Source organism: Nycticebus coucang, chromosome 1 (assembly GCF_027406575.1).
Source record: "Nycticebus coucang isolate mNycCou1 chromosome 1, mNycCou1.pri, whole genome shotgun sequence".
NCBI lineage: Eukaryota > Metazoa > Chordata > Mammalia > Primates > Lorisidae > Nycticebus > Nycticebus coucang.
Window position 1 is genome coordinate 22,955,669 of NC_069780.1, and position 20,808 is coordinate 22,976,476.

The following is a 20,808-nucleotide window of genomic DNA, read 5'->3' on the forward strand; positions in this document are numbered from 1 at the left end:
GCCTGGCTTTTTTGTTTTTTTGAGGCAGAGTCTCACTTTGGGTAGCGTGCCATGGAGTCATAGCTCACAGCAACCTCAAACTCCTGGGCTCAACAGATCCTCTTGCCTCAGTTCCCTGAGTAGCTGGAACTACAGGCACCTGCCACAACCCCCGGCTAATTTTTCTATTTTAGTAGAGATAGGGTCTCACTCTTGGTCAGGGTGGTCTTGAACTCCTGAGCTTAAGCATTCTACTCACATAGGATTTATAGACATGAGCCACCATGTCTGGCCCAAATGGCTAGTTTTTAAAAAGATTATTCTTTTATTTTAAATAAAGAGACCTTTTAAAGAAAATAGGACAATTCAAGTTATTTTTCCATAGCTTCCCTGAGGTGTCACAAAGTATTACCATTAAAATGTTCAACTGTTGTGCATGGACTTCAGTACACTTTTTGATGCAGTGAAGATCTGAATTTTTAATTTTGTGTATGATTTGTGATGTATCAGGAGTATTTTGTAAAATCAGAGTATAGAGTATTGGTTTGTTTTTTTTGTTTTTTTGCAGTTTTTGGCCGGAGTGGGTTTGAACTTGTCACCTCCAGCATATGGGGCTGGTGCCCTACTCCGTTAAACCAGAGGCGCCCCGCCATTTTTTTTTTTTTTTTTTAGAGGCAGAGTCTCTTTGTCACTCTCGGTAGAGGGCCATGGCATCACAGCTCAACAGCTCACAGCAACCTCCAGCTCTTGGGCTTTGGCGATTCTCCTGCCTCAGCCTCCCAAGTAACTGGGACTACAGGTGCCCGCCACAACACCCGGCTATTTTTTTGTTGCATTTTGTCTGGGGCGGGTTGAAACCCACCACCCTCTGTGTATGGGGCCGGCGCCCTACTCACTGAGCCACAGGCACCACGCTGTTATACATAATTTTGTAGAACTTTAGACTATAATTTTGTTATTAATACTTTCAATAACTATTAGAATTAGTAGGTGTTTTCATATTTATGGTAGTAAACATAGTTGTGCTTTATTCCAACACAATTTTTCACCCAGCCTGCACTTAACATTTATAAAATTGTTTTTTTGGGCAAAATATGGCTTGCTTTTCAATATTGTTACTAGGACTGAATCTCAGGGAAAAAAATGTTCTTGTTTTGGTGCTTTCCAGAGCCAACAGCTGTTTGAGTGAATTTCTTTTATCTGAAAGCTTGGGACAAGGAGTGTTCATGATTTGGAGTTTTGGAATATTTGCATATACATAATGAGATATCTTGAGGATAGAACCCAAGTCCAAACAAAAAATTTATTTTTATTTTGTATATGCTTGATACACATAGCCTGGAAGTAATTTTTTACAATATTTTAAATAATTTTGTGCATGAAACAAATTTTTTTTTTTTTTTTTTGTAGAGACAGAGTCTCACTTTATGGCCCTCGGTAGAGTGCTCTGGCATGACACAGCTCACAGCAACCTCCAACTCCTGGGCTTAAGCGATTCTCTTGCCTCAGCCTCCCGAGTAGCTGGGACTACAGGCGCCCACCACAACGCCCAGCTATTTTTTTGGTTGCAGTTCAGCCGAGGCCGGGTTTGAACCCGCCACCCTCGGTATATGGGGCCGGCGCCTTACCGACTGAGCCACAGGTGCCTCCCATGAAACAAATTTTTAACTGTTTCTTTGATATGGAATTTTCTATTTGTAGTGGTGTTCTAAAATTATAAAATATTGGTATGTCTTAATTTTTGATTGATCTCAGAAATTTTCTTTTTTTTTCTGAGACAGTCTCAGGCTGTTGCCCTGGGTAGAGTGCTGTGGCATCATAGCTCACAACAACTTCTAACTCTTGGGTTCAAGCCATCCTCTTGCCTCACAGTTTTTCTATTTTTAGTAGAGACAGGATCTTGCTTTTAGTAGAGACAGGATAGCTTGATAGCTCAAGCTATCCACCCACCTCGGCCTCCTACAGGGTTCGGATTATAGGTGTAAGCCACCTCATCCAGCCAGAAAATGTTTTTTTTTAACAAGCTAAGTCCAAAGTTTGTCCTTCAAGACAAGTAGTAGAAAGGCTGCAGATTCCCTCAAATACAGGTTTCTGATAACTTTTTTTTTTTTTTTTTTTTTTTTGAGACAGTCTCAAGCTGTCCCCTGGATAGAGTGCTATGGCATCACAGCTCACAGCAACCTCAAACTCCTGGGCTTAAGCGATTCTCTTGCCTCACCTTCCCAAGTAGTTGGGAACTACAGGCACCTGGCACAATGCCAGGCTATTTCTTTCTTTTCTTTCTTTTTTTTTTTTGGTTGTAGTTGTCATTGTTTGGCAGGCTTAGACTGGATTCAAACCCACCAGCTCTGGTGTATCTGGCTGGTGCCCTAGTTGCTGAGCTGCAGGCGCCAAGCCTTTGTTTGTTTTAGAGACAGAGTCTTAGTTTATCGTCCTCAATAGAGTGCTGTGGCATCACAGCTCACAGCAACCTCCAACTCCTGGGTTTAGGCGATTCTCTTGCCTCAGCCTCCCGAGTAGTTGGGACTACAGTCACTCGCCACAATGCCCAGCTATTTTTTTGTTGCAGTTTGGCCAGGGCGGGTTTGAACCTTCCATCCTCAGTATATGGGGCCTGCACTCTACCCACTGAGCCACAGGCACCACCTACTGATAACTTTAGAGCAGGCGTCCTCAAACTTTTTAAACAGGGGGCCAATTCACTGTCCTTCAGATGGCTGGAGGGCCAGACTATAGTTTAAAAAAAAAACAAACTATGAACAAATTCCTATGCACACTGCACATATCTTATTTTGAAGTGAAAAACAAAACGGGAACAAATACCATTCATACCACTTCATGTGGCCCACGGGCCACAGTTTGAAGACACCTGCTTTAGAGATTATATACCATCAGACTAAAAACAAACTTCTGGTACTTAAATTAAAAAGTTGACATGTCCACAAATATGACTAATGTAACTTCAAACAAATAATTACATGGGACTAAACTGATTTTTATGACTTTTTATTTAAAATATTACTGACTATTTCTATGTTCTGTTTCCAGAAGTCAAAAAAAAACCCTTCTCTGTCTCTTGAGCTATTTATAGCCTGTACATTATATATACATATAAACAAAATTTGAAACATTGTTCTCTCTCCTTGACCTCTCTGAAATTTAAAAACCATTTATAAATATTCTTAATATGTGACAATATAATTATTTACATAAGTTCAATAAAAATCTGTTTTTTTCTACAGGACACAATAAAAGATACTAGTTGATTTACTAAGGCCTTGACTGAAATGGCATTTTCAGAGCTGTCCAGACTGCTTTAAAAAATAAATAAAAAGACTTTAAAAAACTGACTATGCTTGTCCTCATAACTGAGTGGTTAGGGCACCGGCCACTTACACCAAGGCAGGTGGGTTCGAACCTGGCCTGCGCCTGCTAAACAACAATAACAACTGCAACAACAATAATAATAGCCAGGCATTGTGGCGGCACCTGTAGTCCCAGCTACTTGCGAGGCTGAGGCAAGAGAATTGCTTAACCCCAAGAGTTGGAGGTTGCTGGGAGCACTCTACCAAAGGTGACATAATGAGGCTCTGTCTCCAGAAAAAAAAAATAAATAAATAACACTTTCTTACAAGTCTAGGAACTCTTAACTTAAAGACAGTGAGGGAAAAAAAAAATTTAGCCAGTAACTCGTAAAACCTGCCTTGACTCAAGAGGCTTTCAAGTCTAACCTGAAATTCCTCATAAAAGGTTCCAACAAAGCCAATTTAAAAAATAAAAACCCTAGATGGTTTATATTATTCTTACTACATTTTATACAAATAGATCAAAAATATAGTTTATTTTGACAAATAAATTGATTCTGCTATAATTTTTCTTTGACAAAATAGAAAATTAGAGAAAAATATGGTTCAAATATAAAAAACTATAGCTCACCTGAATTAGATGCTAGCTTTGTCTACAATGCCAGCTCATAAATGACACATAGCTAAGCATTTAATTTTAAAGTAGACAATAACAAAATTAAAAATATTTACCCCAATCTGAGCATAGTGGCTCACCACTGTAATTCCAGCATTCTGGGAGGCCAAGGCAGGTGGATTGCCTGAGCTCATAGGTTTGAGACCAGCCTGAGCAAGAGAGACCCCGCCTCTAAAAATAGCTGGGCATTGTGGCGGGCGCCTGTAGTCCCAGCTACTTGGGAAGCTGAGGCAAGAGAATTGCTTGAGCCCAAGACTTTGCAGTTGCTGTGAGCTATGACACCATGGTGGCACTTTACTGAGGGCAACAAAGTGAAACTCTGTCTAAAAAAAGAAGTATTTACCCCAAAGTACAGGTCTCTGACATTTTAAAGTAGCTATCCCAGAAATAACATCACCAAAACATGCTAAAATAATTGTCCCAGTTTATTGAGTATATGCCATAATATATATAATTAGAGGTTTGATTTGTATCTAAGACTGATGGGGAAAACCTGCTAAAGCCTTAACCCTCAACAAAGATGGCTCAACTCACTAGCCCATTTGACTGTTAAATGGTTTCATAACCGTGACTTCATCTGTTTGGACATGAAGAAGCCACATTGGGCTTCTGTTTACTTTCTTAAGTAGTTTTTCAGATATTTTCCAGGTCCTGCATTCCAGTAATGGACCCACCCAGACCAAAGAACTTACTCAGTGGGCCTTAGACCCATCACCCAAGATGGCCTCCTGCCTTTTCAAGCCCTCCAGCATTTGACCTTCAGTCTCTGTCATGACATGCCTGGCCACCTACTGAGCTACATTATGCCACACTCTAAATTACTTAAAAAGAGGCCCCTTGCCCTGTTTCTTGAAACCTACATACATTCTAGTCAGTAACCAGGTTATCCTCAGAACATGCAGGGAAAGACCTGACAACTCAAGGAAAAGTGGACTGGCCCCTGTGATCCTGCTTACAACCCTTACAGTGGTCAAGTTGTCTAGATTACATCACTTGTACATCAGGTCTTACCCCTCTGAGAAAGCAAACAAACTCAAGCCTGACCAATAGACTGCACAACTATGATGAGATGACAGTAAAAGACCTCAGTCGTCAGAATGAAAAGTAGATTATTCTCAGACGTCTGTGTTTACTGTTTTATTTAATGTGTCCCTTGTTGTCTTTTGTTAATTGTACTACGTGTTATTCTCAGTATAACTTTAAACTTATCCCTCGCCCAAATAAGTTCTTTCCGTGGAAAAATATAGTAAAACATAATTATTTTCATTTAAAATCTATTTCATAGATAATGAAATGTAATAATAGGAGTGGGTAATGAAAGCACGTGTGGTAAGAATAAGATGGAGTCAGGCTGGGGCCAACATGACACACTGGTCTGGTTGGTTTGGGTCCTAAGTGACCTTTACCTCCTAGCACTCAAAAAGTTTCGGATTGTGGAGCATCTCAAATTTCAGATTAGGGATGCTGAAACTATATTTACACATATAGCTCATGAGCCTCAATAATGATTCTTACAATTTTGTAATAGTTAATGGGGGAGGCTGAGAGTTACGCCGTGTAACAGTTTAGACTTTTGGATATGGATTTCACATCTGCTACTTTCTCTTGTGACTTTGTGCAACTTGCCTTTTCTCTTTTAATCTTAGTTTATCAGTAAAATGGTGATATAATATTAGTCTCTCAAGGTTATTGTGAAGATTAAATGTTTATTGTACTTGAGAACCTAGAAAAGATTGGCAGCCATATATAAGGTGTCCACAAAGTTCGTGTGCAATTTAATTTTTTTTTTTTTTTTTTTTTTAACCTTTGAACTAAAGATTCATCTGGTCATTGCTTTTTTTTGAGACAAAGTCTCAAGTTGTTGCCTTGGGTAGAGTGTCATGGCATTACAGGTTACAGCAACCTCAACTCTTGGGTTTAAGCGATTCTCTTGCCTTAGCCTCCCATTGTAGCTGGGACTACAGGCGCCCCCCATAACACCCGGCTCTTTTTTTATTGCAGGTGTCGTTGTTTAGCAGGCCTGGGCTGGTTTGAACTCACCAGCCTCAGAGTATGTGGCCAGCACATAACCATTGTGCTATGGGTGCCAAGCCTAGTAATTCTTTTTTTTGAGACAGAGTGTCACTTTGTCACTCTTGGTAGAATGCCATGGTGTCATAGCTCACAGCAACCTCATACTCTTGTCTCAGCTTCCCCAAATTCTTCTTTCAACCCTCCCAAATTCTTGTCTCAGTTGCCCCAGTATGTGGGATTAGGGGCACACACCACAACACCCAGCTAAGTTTAGAGATGGGGTCTCACTCTTGCTCGAGCTTGTCTTGAACTCCTGAGCTCAAGAAACCCACCTGCCAAGGCCTCCCAGAGTGCTAAGATTATAGGCCTAAGGCTACCATTCCCAGCCTTTTTTCTTTTTCTTTGTTTTGCTATGTGTTTGAGATAGTCTCACTCTGCAGCCCTGCTATGGTTTCATAGTTCACAGTAACTTTAAACTCCTAGGTGCCTCAATCTCCGGCAACCTCCGAAGTAGCTGGGACTACAGGCACCTGCCACAACTCTGGGCTGGTTTTTCTATTTTGTTGTTGTTGTTGTTGTTGGTTTGTTTGTTTTTTTGAGACAGAGTCTCACTATGTTGCCCTTGGTAGAGTGCTGTGACGTCACAGCTCACAGCAACCTCAAACTCTCGTGCTTAAGTGATTCTCTTGCCTCAGTCTTCCAAATAGCTGGGACTACAGATGCCTGCCACAGTGCCCAGCAATTTTTTTGTTGTTGTTGCAGTTATTTAGCTGGCCCAGGCTGGGTTCAAACCCGCTATCCTTGGTGTATGTGCCTGGCGCCATAACCACTGTGCTACGGGTGCTGAGCCTCGTTTTTCTACTTTTTTTTTTTTTTGTTTTTTTGAGACAGAGTTGTCCTGGGTAGAGTGCCGTGGCATCACACCTCACAGCAACCTCCAACTCTTGGGCTCAAGCTATTCTTCTGCCTCTGCCTCCCAAGTAGCTGGGATTACATGTACCTGCCACAAAGCCCAGCTATTTTTTTTTTGTAGAGACAGAGTCTCACTGCACCACCCTCAGGTAGAGTGCCATGGCATCACACGGCTCACAGCAACCTCTAGTTCTTGGGCTTACGCGATTCTCTTGCCTCGGCCTCCCCAGCAGCTGGGACTACAGGCGCCCGCCACAACGCCCTGCTATTTTTTTGTTGTTGTTGCAGTTTGGCCGGGGCCGGGTTTGAACCCGCCACCCTCGGCACATGGGGCCGGCGCCTTACTCACTGAGCCACAGGCGTTGTGGTTGTTTTTGGTTGCAGCCATCATGGTTGTTTTTGGTTGCAGCCATCATGGTTGTTTGGCAGGCCCAAGCTGGATTCGAACGCGCCAGCTGAGCCTAGTTTTTTTTACTTTTAATAGAGACAGTAGTTGTACTCTTGCTCAGGCTGGTCTCGAACTCCTGAGCTCAAGCAATCCAGAGTGCTAGGATTACAGGCGTGAGCCACCGTGCCTAGCCTTGAGAAGAAATCTTGGTATAATACTTTACCGACCTGTTTCTCACAGGTAGCTAATACCAGTCGTTTAGTTTTCTGGGACTCCCATAATAAAATACCACATACTGGGTGACTTAAGCAACAGAAATTTATTTTCTCACAATTCTGGAAATTGGAAGCCCATGATCAGGTTGGCATGTTTGGTCCGTTCTTAAGCCTCTTTCCTTGGCTTGTAAGATGACCTCTTCCCTGCCTTGTCCTGTCGTGGCCTTTCCTTCTTTTGAATCCCTAGTATCTCTCCCTCTTAGAGGATGCCAGTCATACTGGATGACAAGGCCAACCTATAGGCCACCTTTTAACTTAGTCAATTTGAAATCCCTGTCTCCAGATATAGTTTAATTAGAATCGAGACCAACCATGTGACCTCATTTATCCTTAATTACTTTTTTTTGTTTGTTTGAGACGGTCTCACTTTGTGACCCTCAGTACAGTGCCTTGGCGTCATAGCTCATGGCAACCTCAAACTTTTGGACTTAAGCCATTCTCTCGCCCTCAGCCTCCCAAGTAGCTGGGACTACAGGCGCCCACCACAACACCTGGCTTTTTTTTTAGAGAGGAGGTCTCACTCTGGCTCAGGTGATCCACCCATCTAGGCCTCCCTGAGTGCTAGGATTACAGGCATGAGCCACCATGCCCGGCCTTAACTTTAATTACCTTTTTTTAAGGCTTATAGCCAAATATATTTTGAGATATATATTCATAGGTAAGTTTGTGTCTTACCTTCATAGGTAAGACACAAACCTATGTCTGTTTTGCAGTTTCAGTTAAGGTAAGTAAGCAACCTATGAAATAGAAAATCATTTATTATCAGTGATTAGGACTTTAAAACATAAATAATGAGGAGGGGATACAATTGAGGTCATACACCTACATTTATGCAAGAGCTAATATTTATGGGATGCTGATCATGCCACTTATAATGCTTCTTATACATAATCATCTTATGTGAATATTGCTCTTTTTTTTTTTTTTTTTGAGACAGACTCTCGCTATGTTGCCCTCAGTAGAGTGCTGTGGTGTCACAGCTCACAGCAAGCTCGGTGTCACAGCTCACAGCAAGCTCAAACTGTTAGGCATAAGCGATTCTCTTGCCTCAGCCTCCCAAGTAACTGGGACTACAGGTGCCCACCACAACGCCTGGCTATTTGTTTTTGTTTTGTTTTGTTTTTGGTTGCAGTTGTTTAACAGGCCCAGGCCAGGCTCGACCTGCCAGCTTCGGGGGGTGTGTGTGTGTCTGGTGCCCTACTCCCTGAACTACCGGAGCCGAGCCTGGATATTTGCTTGTGATTATTAGCATCTATATTTTGCAGAGGAGATTAAGGCTGAAGGAGATGAAGTAACAAGACTAAGATGAGATTGGAATCTTGGGCTGTGGTGTCCATGCCCTTAGACAAGAATGAATACTAGGAAATAAAAACAAAGGGAAAAGGATTAGCATGTAAGACACAAACCTATGTCTGTTTTGCAGTTTCAGTTAAGGTAAGTAAGCAACCTATGAAATAGAAAATCATTTATTATCAGCCCTGGTTAACTACTAATATTTTTCTTTAAAAAAATTTTTTTCTTTAGGTTTTAGATTAGAAACAGTGACTTGAAGTTTGAGATGTTTTAGCATGATTATACTCTCAAAACAAATTTATTTTCAGATTGCTCAAAATGTCTTCCTTGTTTTATTCTTTTCCAGAAGATTCTAGTGTTCCAGAAACTCCAGACAATGAAAGAAAAGCAAGTATATCATATTTCAAGAATCAAAGAGGAATACAGTATATTGATTTGTCTTCTGATAGTGAAGATGTTATTTCCCCAGATTGCTCTAATACAGTTCAAGAGAAAAAGTTTAACAAGGACACAGTGATTATAGTGTAAGCCACTTAATAGTCATTATATCTGCATGTATGACAGATTTTTCCAGAAAAAATTACTTCATTTAAAATATTTTGGTGATGCCCCTTTTTCTAATCTCTCAACCACATCTTGATTATTTTGCCCTAATTTATAGACATAGAAAGGTACGTGCATGTGTTTTCTGGATAAGATGGTTTTTTTTTTTTGTTTTTTTTTTTTGTCAGTTTTTGGCTGGGGCTGGGTTTGAACCCGCCATCTCCAGCATATGGGGCTGGCGCCCTACTCCTTTGAGCCACAGGCGCCGCCTAGATAAGATGGTTTTCAATAAAGGGAAAAAGCATCTATAGATATTTAATTTTTTTAATACTCCATAGGTAGAGAAATTAACTAGTACTTTTGATCATGTATAATTGCTTTATGATATGTTCTTCAGATTGTGAATCAGATCTTTTTAACATTTCTCGGATGAATTCTGTGAGGTAGGTACTGTTTTATGATTAGGAATATAACGTCCTTTATAGCTTTGCTTCTGATTCCTTCAAGAATGTCTTTAAATGAAATGAAAGGGGAAAAAAAGCTGAACTTGGTAATGTGCTTAGTAATGTAGTTTTTCATTGTGGTGCAAATTTCATATGTGTTGTCATGAACAGATAAATAGTTAGAATTGGAAGGCTAGCAGTCCTTGGGCCCTATCTTGAGTAGTAATTTATAATACACTTTCCCCCAGGATTACATATTGGATTTAGATTGTTATATCTCTTTAAACTCATTTAACCTGAAACAGTTTCTTAGCCTTTTTACCAAAGAAATGCAGTCTGACTGTATTGCTTAGACTGGTCTTGAATTCTTGGGTTCAAGCAACCCTCCCCCCTCAGCCTCTTGAGTAGCTACCATGTCTCAGCCTTTTTTGTTTGTTTCTCACAATACTGAAATTTGAAGGTAACAGATCAGATTGTTTAGGACATTTCTAAATTGAGGTTTACCTGATATTTATTTTATTTTATTTTCAGTTTTTTGGGGATTTTTTTTTTTTTTGGCCAGGGCTGGGTTTGAACCCACCATCTCCAGCATATGGGACTAGCGCCCTACTCCTTTGAGCCACAGGCACCGCCCTACCTGATATTTCTTCATGATTAAATGTGGGTTAAGTAGAAGAATACTACATGAATGATCTCGTGTCCTCAGCGTGTCATGTCACACTGAGGTGTGTGTCAGGAGATACATGATAACTATCTGTTCCCATTATTGATGAGGTCAATGCTGAACAGTTAGTTAATGTGGTCCTTGACAAGTTTTTCATATTAAGTTACCAGTTTTCCATTTGTAATGATTAAGTAATCTGTGGAGGGATACTTTGAGACAAGGTAATGATCCTAGCCCCTAGCCATTTTTGCCTGATTCATTTATGATAATGATGGTTGTAAAATGGTGGTATTCTAATCAACATTCTAGAACTTATACTTTTATTTGATACTCTCCTATAAAATTTTCCCTTTTCTCCTTATTCATTTATCTGTGTGGTACAATAGCAAAATGTAATCATAGATGTCAACTTATTCAATAGTTTTATAATCCATTACTACTACTATTCATTCTGATATACAAATTAGGTAGAGTTGGCAGAGGAAGACCCTTTCAAGCAGGGGTATCTTCACTGTATCTGTTTGAGAGGTTCATATCATTTTTGGAACCTTTACTTTTTTTTCCTTTTTTTTTGAGACAGAGTCTCAGTATGTTGCCCTGGGTAGAGTGCTGTGACATCACAGCTCACAGCAACCTCCTACTCTCGGGCTTAAGCAATTCTCTTGCCTTGGCCTCCCAGTTCTGGGACTACAGGCACCCGCCACAATACCCGGCTATTTTTTTGTTGTAGTTGTCATTGTTGTTTTTAGTAGGCCCAGGCCGGGTTCAAACCCACCAGCCCCCATGTATGTGGCCAGAACCATAACCACTGTGCTACCGCACCAAGCTGGACCTTTCCATTCGGGCACAAAATATTCTACATTGGTACTTTTCCTAGGCCTGACATTAGAATTAGTGGTTCCTCCAGGTATCTCTGGTTTCTTTTAATAGGAAATAATATTTTGAAATTTGGGGATCAGATATGTTCTTTGCTACTGGTGAGGTGGGAGGTTATGCCATTGCCCTTTCAGCAGGAGGAGCGTAGGGGGATAGAAAAGAGGGAGAAAGGAAGAGACAAAGGGAAAATATGTGGGTTTTTATTTTTGTAATTTATTTGTTTATAATGATACTGTTAACTCTAATCTATCACTACAGGGGTTTTCCTTGCCTCTTGTTCTATATTTTCTGATAGTAAGAACCCTGGCTTCTACTAATATCGAATATATTTTATTAAATTGCTCCAACATCTAGTGTGCATAAGCTGGAGTGCAGTGGTACAATCATAGCTCACTGTAGCCTCAAACTCCTGGGCTCTGGTGATGCTCCTACCTCTGTTTCCTGAGTAGCTGGGAGTACGGGAATGTACCATCTGCCCAGCTGATTTTAAATGTATTTATAGAGACACAGTCTTGCTATGTTGCTCAAGCCAGTATAGAACTTCTGGCCTTAAGCAGTCCTCCTGCCTCAGCCTCCCAAAGTGCTAGGCATACAGGAGTAAGCTACCATACCCAGCAACCATAAAATAGTTTGACCATTTAGCCTACTAAGAGAGTTCAAGATTTCTAAGTTTTATTTTGTTTTAGATTGAGAGTATATACTCAAAGCAGTTAGATTGTTAATTAATTTAAATTTTTCTTTGTGTTATTCATTTGAAATATAGATAGATTTATTAATTTCTGCCTATATATTCCTTTGAGTTTTTTTCTCTTGTCCCTTTAAAAATTCTTTTACTTTCAAATATTTAAAAAACTATATATATATATATATTTTTTTTTTTTTTTTTTTTTTTGAGACATAGTCTCACTTAGTCACCCTTGGTAGAGTGCCATGGCATCTTAGCTGACAGCAACCTCAAACTCTGGGGCTCAAGTGATTTTCTTGCATCAGCCTCCCAAATAGCTGGGACTACAGGCACCTGCCACAATGCCCAGCTATTATAGAGTGAGCTCAGGCGATCCTCCATTCTCGGCCTCCCAGAGTGCTGGTTTTCTTTTTCTTTCTTTCTTTTTTTTTTTTTTGAGACAGGTCTCATTCTGTCATTCTGTAGCCCAGGGGAGAGTACAGTGGAGTGATCGTAGCTCCTGCAACTGAAATTTCTTAAACTCAAGTTTTCCTCACTATCTCAGCCTCCTGAGTGGGACTACAGGGATACACCACCACCAGCACTAATGTTTTAATGTTTATTCTAGAGATGGGGTCTTGATATGTTGCCCAGGCTGGTGTTGAACTCCTGGGCTCAAACAGTCCTCTTGCCTGGGCCTTCCATAGTGCTGGTATAGGCCTAAGCCACTGCACCTAACCTACTCTTTTTTTTTTCTTCTTTTAAGCCCAACGTATTAATGAGCTCGAGTTTTTTCATAGAGGAATAAATTTTTCTGTTTCTTCATGTTATGTGTTCCTCTGTTGTTTGTATTTCCTGTAAACTGGAAGTTAAATCTAAGCCATGATAAGATATGTGGTAAGTATAAATATTTTTTGTATCAAGAAACACATGAATTTGTCCCACTGTGAATGGTCATGACTCTGATCCTTAGGTAAATGCTGTGACCACCAGAAGAGTGAGGATCTTTAAAAGTCATTATCCAGGGGCGGCACCTGTGGCTCAGTGAGTAGGGCGCTGGCCCCATATACTGAGGGTGGCAGGTTCAAACCCACCCCCGGCCAAACTGCAACAAAAAAACAGCCGGGCATTGTGGCAGGCACCTGTGGTCCCAGCTGCTCAGGAGGCTGAGGCAAGAGAATCACTTAAGCCCAAGAGCTAGAGGTTGCTGTGAGTTCTGTGACATCATGCCACTCTACCGAGGGTGATAAAATGAGACTCTGTCTCTACAAAAAAAAAAAAAAAAAGTCATTATCCAGGACAGGAACTGTAAAAGAATTCAAACTTGAATGCTTTCATATTCTTGGTGAACAAAGAGGCAAAGTCAAATGAGGAACAGGGAACATAGAATAAGAATTCAGAATTGAGTACATCAGTAAGGAGAAGCGTGGGTATAATAATGTAAAAGAGACACATGTAATTGTCTTCAAATATTTGAACTACAGACCTACTGACAGTGGAGGAGGTTTATTTACCTTGTAACTACATTAGAGAAGTTTCTCAGAGCAAAGTTTAAGAAGTCAATCTAGAAGCTTGTTAAAATACATATTTTCAGCTCGGCACCTATAGCTCAGTGAGTAGGATGCACCCATAGCTCAGTGAGTAGGATGCCGGCCACATACACTAAGGCTGGCGAGTTAAAGCCTAGCCCGGGGCTGCTAAACAGCAGTGACAACTGCAACCAAAAAATAGCCAGGCATTGTGATGGGCACCTGTAGTCCCAACTCCATGGAAAGCTGAGGCAAGAGAATCACTTAAGCCCAAGAGTTTGAGGTTGCTGTGAGCTGTGACGTCACGGCACTCTATTGAGGGTATCTCAGCTTCTCGAGACACTATCTCAAAAAAAAATTTATATACATACATTTTTTCATGATCCTTGGGAATTTGCTTTTAAATGTTCTAAGTGAATCTTAGGCATTTCTACTGCTCTAAAGTATACAACAGAACTAACATGAATAGAGAAATTACTAAAATGAATATTCTGGGTCTGTGTCTAAGAGACTAGTCCAAAAGTAGAAGTTACATAGCAAAATCTATTTCTGCTCATATTAAGAATATACTTAAACTATTTTTTTTACCTTGTTTTTTTTCTCTGATCTTTGTAACTTCTATTCATTTGTTGTTCTACTACTGATTTCTAGGATGCCAACTATGTTAGAAAACCAAAATTTCAAAATGAAATTTTTTTTTTGTTTGGACGATAAATGGCCAAAATTGGATTTCAAGTGTCTTGTTATATAAGATAAATGTATAAAATGAAATAGAATAGGAAAAAAGTTAGTTCTTGGAGAACAAACCCTCAGGTGAAATAAACAATTTCTTTTATGCTGCCATGCTAGCCTGAACATTCTTGAACTTAGGTAAAATAAAAGCTCCCTGTTTTCTGAGGAAATGTTTTGTTTCTGGCAGGTTCTTAATATTGAATGGGACCGTTTCAGCTTTAACACTTAGATCCTGATCACATGGGTGGGCCATGAAACTGGCTTTATCATTATCAGCATCATTTCTCAGGGGCAGTGTGACAGCATCATCTGATATGCAGAGCATTGGCAGTAGAAGATGAGGAAGGAGAACGTGGGCATGCAGTAATGTGTGTGTATCTTAACAAAATAAATGCCAGCTGGTTGCCTTTGTTCTTTTCTTTCCCATCCCAGATTTGAGATTTTTGTTTCTCAAAATATTCTGACTTTGGTAATATAAATTTATGCACATAAGTATACTGGAATTAAAGACGTTCTTTACTCTTGATAAGTATAGATGCACTTCTGTCTTACATATATGTATATATATATAATATAATGAGGTGACATGAGCAATACATTAAAAGTATTTTTCCCTCCTCTGAAAATATTTTTAGTTCTGAGCCATCTGAAGATGAAGAGTCCCAGGGCCTTCCAGCCATGGCACATAGAAATAATGATGATATTTCAGAATTGGAAGACCTCTCGGAGTTGGAGGATCTTAAAGATGCTAAGCTTCAGACTTTGAAGGAACTTTTTCCACAAAGAAGTGACAGTGATTTACTTAAGGTTATACTCTTTTATAGTAACTGGATGCTGTAGCTGTAATGATGATGAAATCTCCCCTCTATCAGGTGCTATAATTAGGGGCAGATAGTCATTTTTCTAAAAAATCTTACATTTGACAGTAATTATTAACTCACTTTATGTAATAATAAAAGTAAATGTAAGAAATTTATTTGCTAAGAGTCTTAGCTTATTAGTAGGTGAGATTATTTACCTGTGAATAATAACTTTAGCCTTCAGAGCCCACACAGATGGTGAGTTTTCTGGTGCTTGAGTGGCTTTAAAATGTGAAACTTCCCTGTAGTCAGGACACCCACTCCCCATCCCCAGTCCCATGATCAGGGTCACTATTGTCATTTAGTACCTGAAGCCAGTGATGCTGTCTACAGGACTGAGGATAGTCTTTTATAACGAAGGATTGTCCTGCCAATAGTACCCTCACTGAGAAATAATTGATTTAACTAGAAAGAAACAAAATAAGTGTCTGTAGATAGACTAAAAATTTGATCTGTAATGGGTATGACTTATTGTAAGAACAAATAAAAATTGGGTATTCAATTAGGTTTTGGATAGAGAATAAATCTCTGAGAATTGGTAAACAGTATATCCCGAGTTCTGCCACTTACTAGTTAAGTAAAATATTTAATTGCTGGTCCTTAGTTTTTTTTTACCTTTCTATAATCACCACCGCTGCCATTTCTTTCCACAAATTCCACAATTTGAGGCTTGGCAGTTACCGTATCTGTACAGACTAGGCAGGTAACTTTGAAGTGGTGAACATTGGCATATTATATAGAGTACATAATCTGCTATCCAGCTGTAGCAGGATATGGCCATGTGAGCTATCAATGATAGCCTATGGCCATGTGAGCTATCAATGATAGCCTGTCGTTAACTAGATTTTTCAAATGAAAGCGTAAAGGCTAAATTTTTACGTAGTGTACCAATTTGAACAGTTTCATTGGATTATATGCATGCACCATAAAGATCACCCAAAGTGCACAATCCAGTGATTTTTAGCAGATTTATAAAGATGTGCTATCATCACCACAATCTAATTTTAAAACATTTTTAATCATCCCAAAGAGAAACCATGTACCCATTAGCATAACTCCCTAACATCTTCCCTCTCTTCCCAAGCCTTAGACCACTACTCTTTTTAGTATGATCTTTATAGATAAGCCTATTCTGGACATTTCATATAAATGGGATCATATAATATGCCATACTTTGTGACTTACTTTTTTTATTTAGTGGAAGATTTTGAGGTTGTAGCATATAATTCATTCCTTTTAATGCTAACTAATTTCAAGAAAGATAGAAATAAAAATATTGTCCATTAGGTGAGATTATTTACCTGTAAATAATAGCTTAAGCCTTCAGATAAAAGGCTACAAATAAAACGTATCTGTGAACCATAGTGGTTCTGTGCCTGCCAGTTTGAGCTCTTTAAGTTTAGATGAAATGATTTCTCTTGTTCTATGTTATTAACATAATTCACTGGATTTTTCCTCCAAATCATTTTGATACCATTTTACTTGAGTCTACATTTTCCTTGCCAGCACTGTTAACGTTCCTGCTGATGTGATTTTTTCTACCCTGGAAAAAAAAGATAGGTAGCCACTAGTAGCTACTTAAAATGTTAGAAAGAAGTAGCAAGGAGGCTCAGTGCCTGTTGCTCAGTGGTTAGGTCACATACACCGGGGCTGGTTCAAACCTGGCCTGGTCCTGCTAAACAACAATGACAACTACAACAAAAAAAATAGTCGGGCATTGTGGTGGGTGCTTGTAGTCCCAGCTGCTTGGGAGGCTAAGGCAAGAGAATCACTTAAGCCCGAGAGTTTGAGGGTGCTGTGAGCTGTGACGCCATGACACTCTACTAGGGGCGACATAGTTAGACTCTGTCTTCAAAAAAAGTAGCAAGGAAAGAATTTCTAACAATAAACAGGATAAGGCATTGAAATACTCAGCATAAGGGAACAAACCTTAGTTTAAAAACAGTTTGATGCCAAATTTTCCTGTTCAATAGATTGCCAAATTATGTTATTCAACAAGCAATGTCTTTCCTAATTTTGTAATTTTAGTGGAAAAATGGGATTGACACAGTGTCTGAAATTGTGGGAATTTAGTTTAAATTAATCACTCTAAAGATTTAAAGGTGATGTTTATAAATTACTTGATAGAAGGTTTTGGACCCATAAAAAGGATTCAAGAAGTTGTTGAAATAATAAGCTTAGTCCTAGGCTTGGTAAGAATATGCTTTGGTTATTCTTATAAGAGGGGCTTATAGGATATCTGAGGATCCAAAATTAAGAAACACTAATGTGGAAGAGAACACTCCTAAAATTGATTTGCGGCTGTTTGATTTTTTATAAAAATAGCTATTTTTTAAAACTAAGATCTTATTAAAATAAGTAACTTATTGGAAATATGGGAAGCTATAATGAGAAAAATACAGGATTTTAATTGCTTCTGAAATGTAAATTACTGAACTATGTAAAAATAGGATATATATAATTTTGAAAAAATTCAAGCAATTCAGTAAAAATCAAAAGCCCTTCATCCTGTTCGTCTTAAGAAGTACTAGATTTAAAAAAAGAGAATTGTGCTCCCCCTCACCCCAGAAATAAAGGAATGTAAGTAAGCATCTCTCTGTCTCACACAGACACAGAGTGCCTAGATGCATAATCAGGAAGTTCTTCTGGCTTTGGTCTAAAGCCTTATAATTAACACTGGAATACACTGTATGTAGGTGATTATGCATTAATTTTCTTTTATAGTGATGATAAGTAAATCTGATACATCTAGAAATATGCTTAGATAAGTTCGTACTTTTTAAATAAGCCATATTTTCTGAGAAATTATCTTAGGACTTAATGAACTTGAACTGTGATACAGATACTTTTCTACCTTCTTTATGTTATTAGTATGTTTCTGATATGTATCAGTAATTATGAAATAATTTTTAAAGTGTTATTTTTAAAACATTTATCTTTTCTCATTCTGTTAGCTGATTGAATCAACAAGCACTATGGATGGAGCAATTGCCGCTGCCTTGCTGATGTTTGGTGATGCAGGTATGCCTTAGTTTTAAGCTGTGTTAATGTATTGTTGTAACTTTTTTTTTTGGAGACAGAGCCTCAAGCTGTTACCCTGGGTAGAGTGCTATGGCATCACAGCTCACAGCAACCTCCAACTCCTGGGCTTAAGCAGTTCTCTTGCTTAGTCTCCCAAGTAGCTGGGACTACAGGCACCCGCCACAACACCCAGCTATTTTTTGGTTGTAGTTGTCATTGTTGTTTGGCAGGCCCGGGCTGGATTCGAACCCGCCAGCTCTGGTGTATGTGGCTGGTGCCTTAGCCGCTTGAGCTACAGGCACTGAGCCAGTTGTAACCTCTTGTTAAAATTGGTCTACAATTTACCAAGCACCTTTATGAATCTTATAAGAACCTATTGGGTATTCATAGCTTCAGATTTTTTAGATAAAGAAACTGAACTTTAAGAAGATTAACTTACCTGAGGTCATACAGCTGTTTGGGAACTAAATTTCTAGCTTGATTTTTTTTTTTTTCACCCTCCTGTCCAACCACCACCAAAAGAGAAGGAGCACTGATAATTTTGCTTCTTTTCTTTCTTTTTTTTTTTTTTTTTTTAAATGTAGTTTTGGTCAGGGCCAGGCTCCAACCCACCACCCCAGGTATATGGGGCTGGCATCCTACTTGAGCCACAGGCACTGCCCAATTTTGCTTCTTTTTTTACAGATGCCATTTCATAACAGTGAAGTTTTGGAAGGTATATTTTCTTACTTTCTTAAGTATGCTAGTGTGCTTTCTTTTCTTTTTTTTTTTTTTCAGTCCTATGATTTCCTGAAGATTAAATATTCATTCTAGTTGCACTGTGATTTTATTTATTTTTTTAGTTTTTTTGAGAGAGTTTCACTTTGTCACCCTCAGTGGAGTGCTGTAATGTCACAGCTCACAGCAACCTCAAACTCTTAAGGGCTAAAGTGAGTCTTTGCCTCAGCCTCCCAAGTAGCTGGGACTACAGGCACCCACCACAACGTCCGGGTATTTTTATTTATTTTTTTGAGACAGTCTTGCTTTGTCATCTTCAGTAGAGTGCTGAGGCATCAAAGCTCACAGCAACATCAAGTGATTCTCTTGCCTCAGCCTCCTCAGTAGCTGGGACTACAGGCACCCGCCAGAAGGCCCAGCTGTTTTTAGAGATCGGGGGGCGGGGAGGTCTCCCACTTGCTCAGGCTGGTCTTGAACCTGGGAGCTCAGGCAGTTCACCCACCTCTGCCTCCCAAAGTGCTAGGATTACAGGTGTGAGCCACCGGGCCTGTCCACATTGTAGTTTTATGTACAGGTCTATAAATCTGAACCTAAAGTCTTTTGGAAAATCCTGAATAATTCCTTCATATGATAACTATTTATGGTATATTTTAGTCTTGGTATATGAAATAAATGCATCTGGAGGTATTTCCAATAGAAAACGTGCAATTTTTAGTAAATGCTGTCTCAATTTTTTTCTTAACTTGCACATACCAAAAAAAAGTAAAAATCTCTTTTAATCTTTCTAATAAAAATGTATTTAATGAAAGCATGATCACACTCTTAAATTTGCTTTGTGTCATTCTCAACTTTTTCCTTTGTGTAGGTACATCACTATATAACACATACAAAATGTAAAATACTGGTTTGCATTTTTAAAAAATGATTTAATTGTATATCATGGCTAGCTAGTCACTACAATCAGATTTATCTAATTTTTAAAAATGACCATCATTCCTGGGTGACTAGCCATAGGATTAGTTTAGTAACTATTTCCCTACTAATTAACATTTCTTTTCATTATTTCATTCAGATGGTACTAAATTTAGTATTCTTATATATGTTTTATTTCTTTAGGCTTAATTTTAAACTGTGATATTAAATCAAAGGATATGTTTTTAATATGTACTTCCATGTTACTTTTGTTAAAGATTGTGCCAAGTTCTGCTTCTAAACAACAACGTGTGAGTGCCCATTTTCCTAAGAGGATTTTTCTACTTTTGAAATTTTTAAAAACTTATAAGATATACAGAAAGAGAAAAAATACGATGTTTTCCCATGGCTTATCATCCCTTCTCAATAATTATAATAATAAGGTTTCTAAGGGCAGTCTGAAACCCTAGTATTATTATTACTTCCTTTTTCTCCCACTTAGTGGATTGTACTGGAGTAGTATTTAAATATGTTCATCCAAATGTAATATTTTAAATCCTTAACTTTCTCTAGTTTGTGCAAGAGGAAAGTATTATGTGAGTGATATCTACATAGAATGTCAAGATCTTTTTTTGCCTTCTATTTAGCTGTGTGGTCTTGGGTAGTGTTGCTTAACTCTTCTGTGTCTATTTCCTTAGTAGTATAATAGGGCCAAACTCATAGGTTATTGTGCAGAAAAACTGATACAGTTAATGTTCCTGTCTTGCTGTGCTGCCTGCTACATAGTAAGTACATAGTAAATGTTAGCTGCTGTTTGTTTCTAAGGGCAATCTGAAACCCTAGTGCTTATTTTAAAATAAGCTCCTGAGCTGCCTGCTGTGGCTCAGGGCTATGATCCTAGCACTCAAGCTCATGGGTTGAAGACCAGCCTGAGCAAGAGCAAGACCTCATCTCTAAAAATAGCCAGGCATTGTTGCAGGCACCTGTAGTCCAGCTACTGGGAAGG

At 39.0% G+C, this 20,808-nt stretch overlaps 1 protein-coding gene across 4 annotated transcripts in view; it reads left to right on the forward strand.

Moving 5' to 3' along the window:
* The window catches only part of SMARCAD1 (SWI/SNF-related, matrix-associated actin-dependent regulator of chromatin, subfamily a, containing DEAD/H box 1), a 96,583-nt gene that overhangs the window by 20,134 nt on the left and 55,641 nt on the right, over positions 1–20,808 (forward strand). For 3 of the 4 annotated variants that reach the window (XM_053608340.1, XM_053608330.1, XM_053608335.1), the window contains exons 3-5: positions 9,188–9,365; positions 14,928–15,099; positions 18,107–18,173. In XM_053608340.1, coding sequence (XP_053464315.1) covers positions 9,188–9,365; positions 14,928–15,099; positions 18,107–18,173 — 417 coding nt within the window. Of the gene's footprint in view, positions 1–9,187; positions 9,366–14,538; positions 14,663–14,927; positions 15,100–18,106; positions 18,174–20,808 lie in introns of those variants that run through there. The other variant, XM_053608410.1, reaches the window with a different exon arrangement.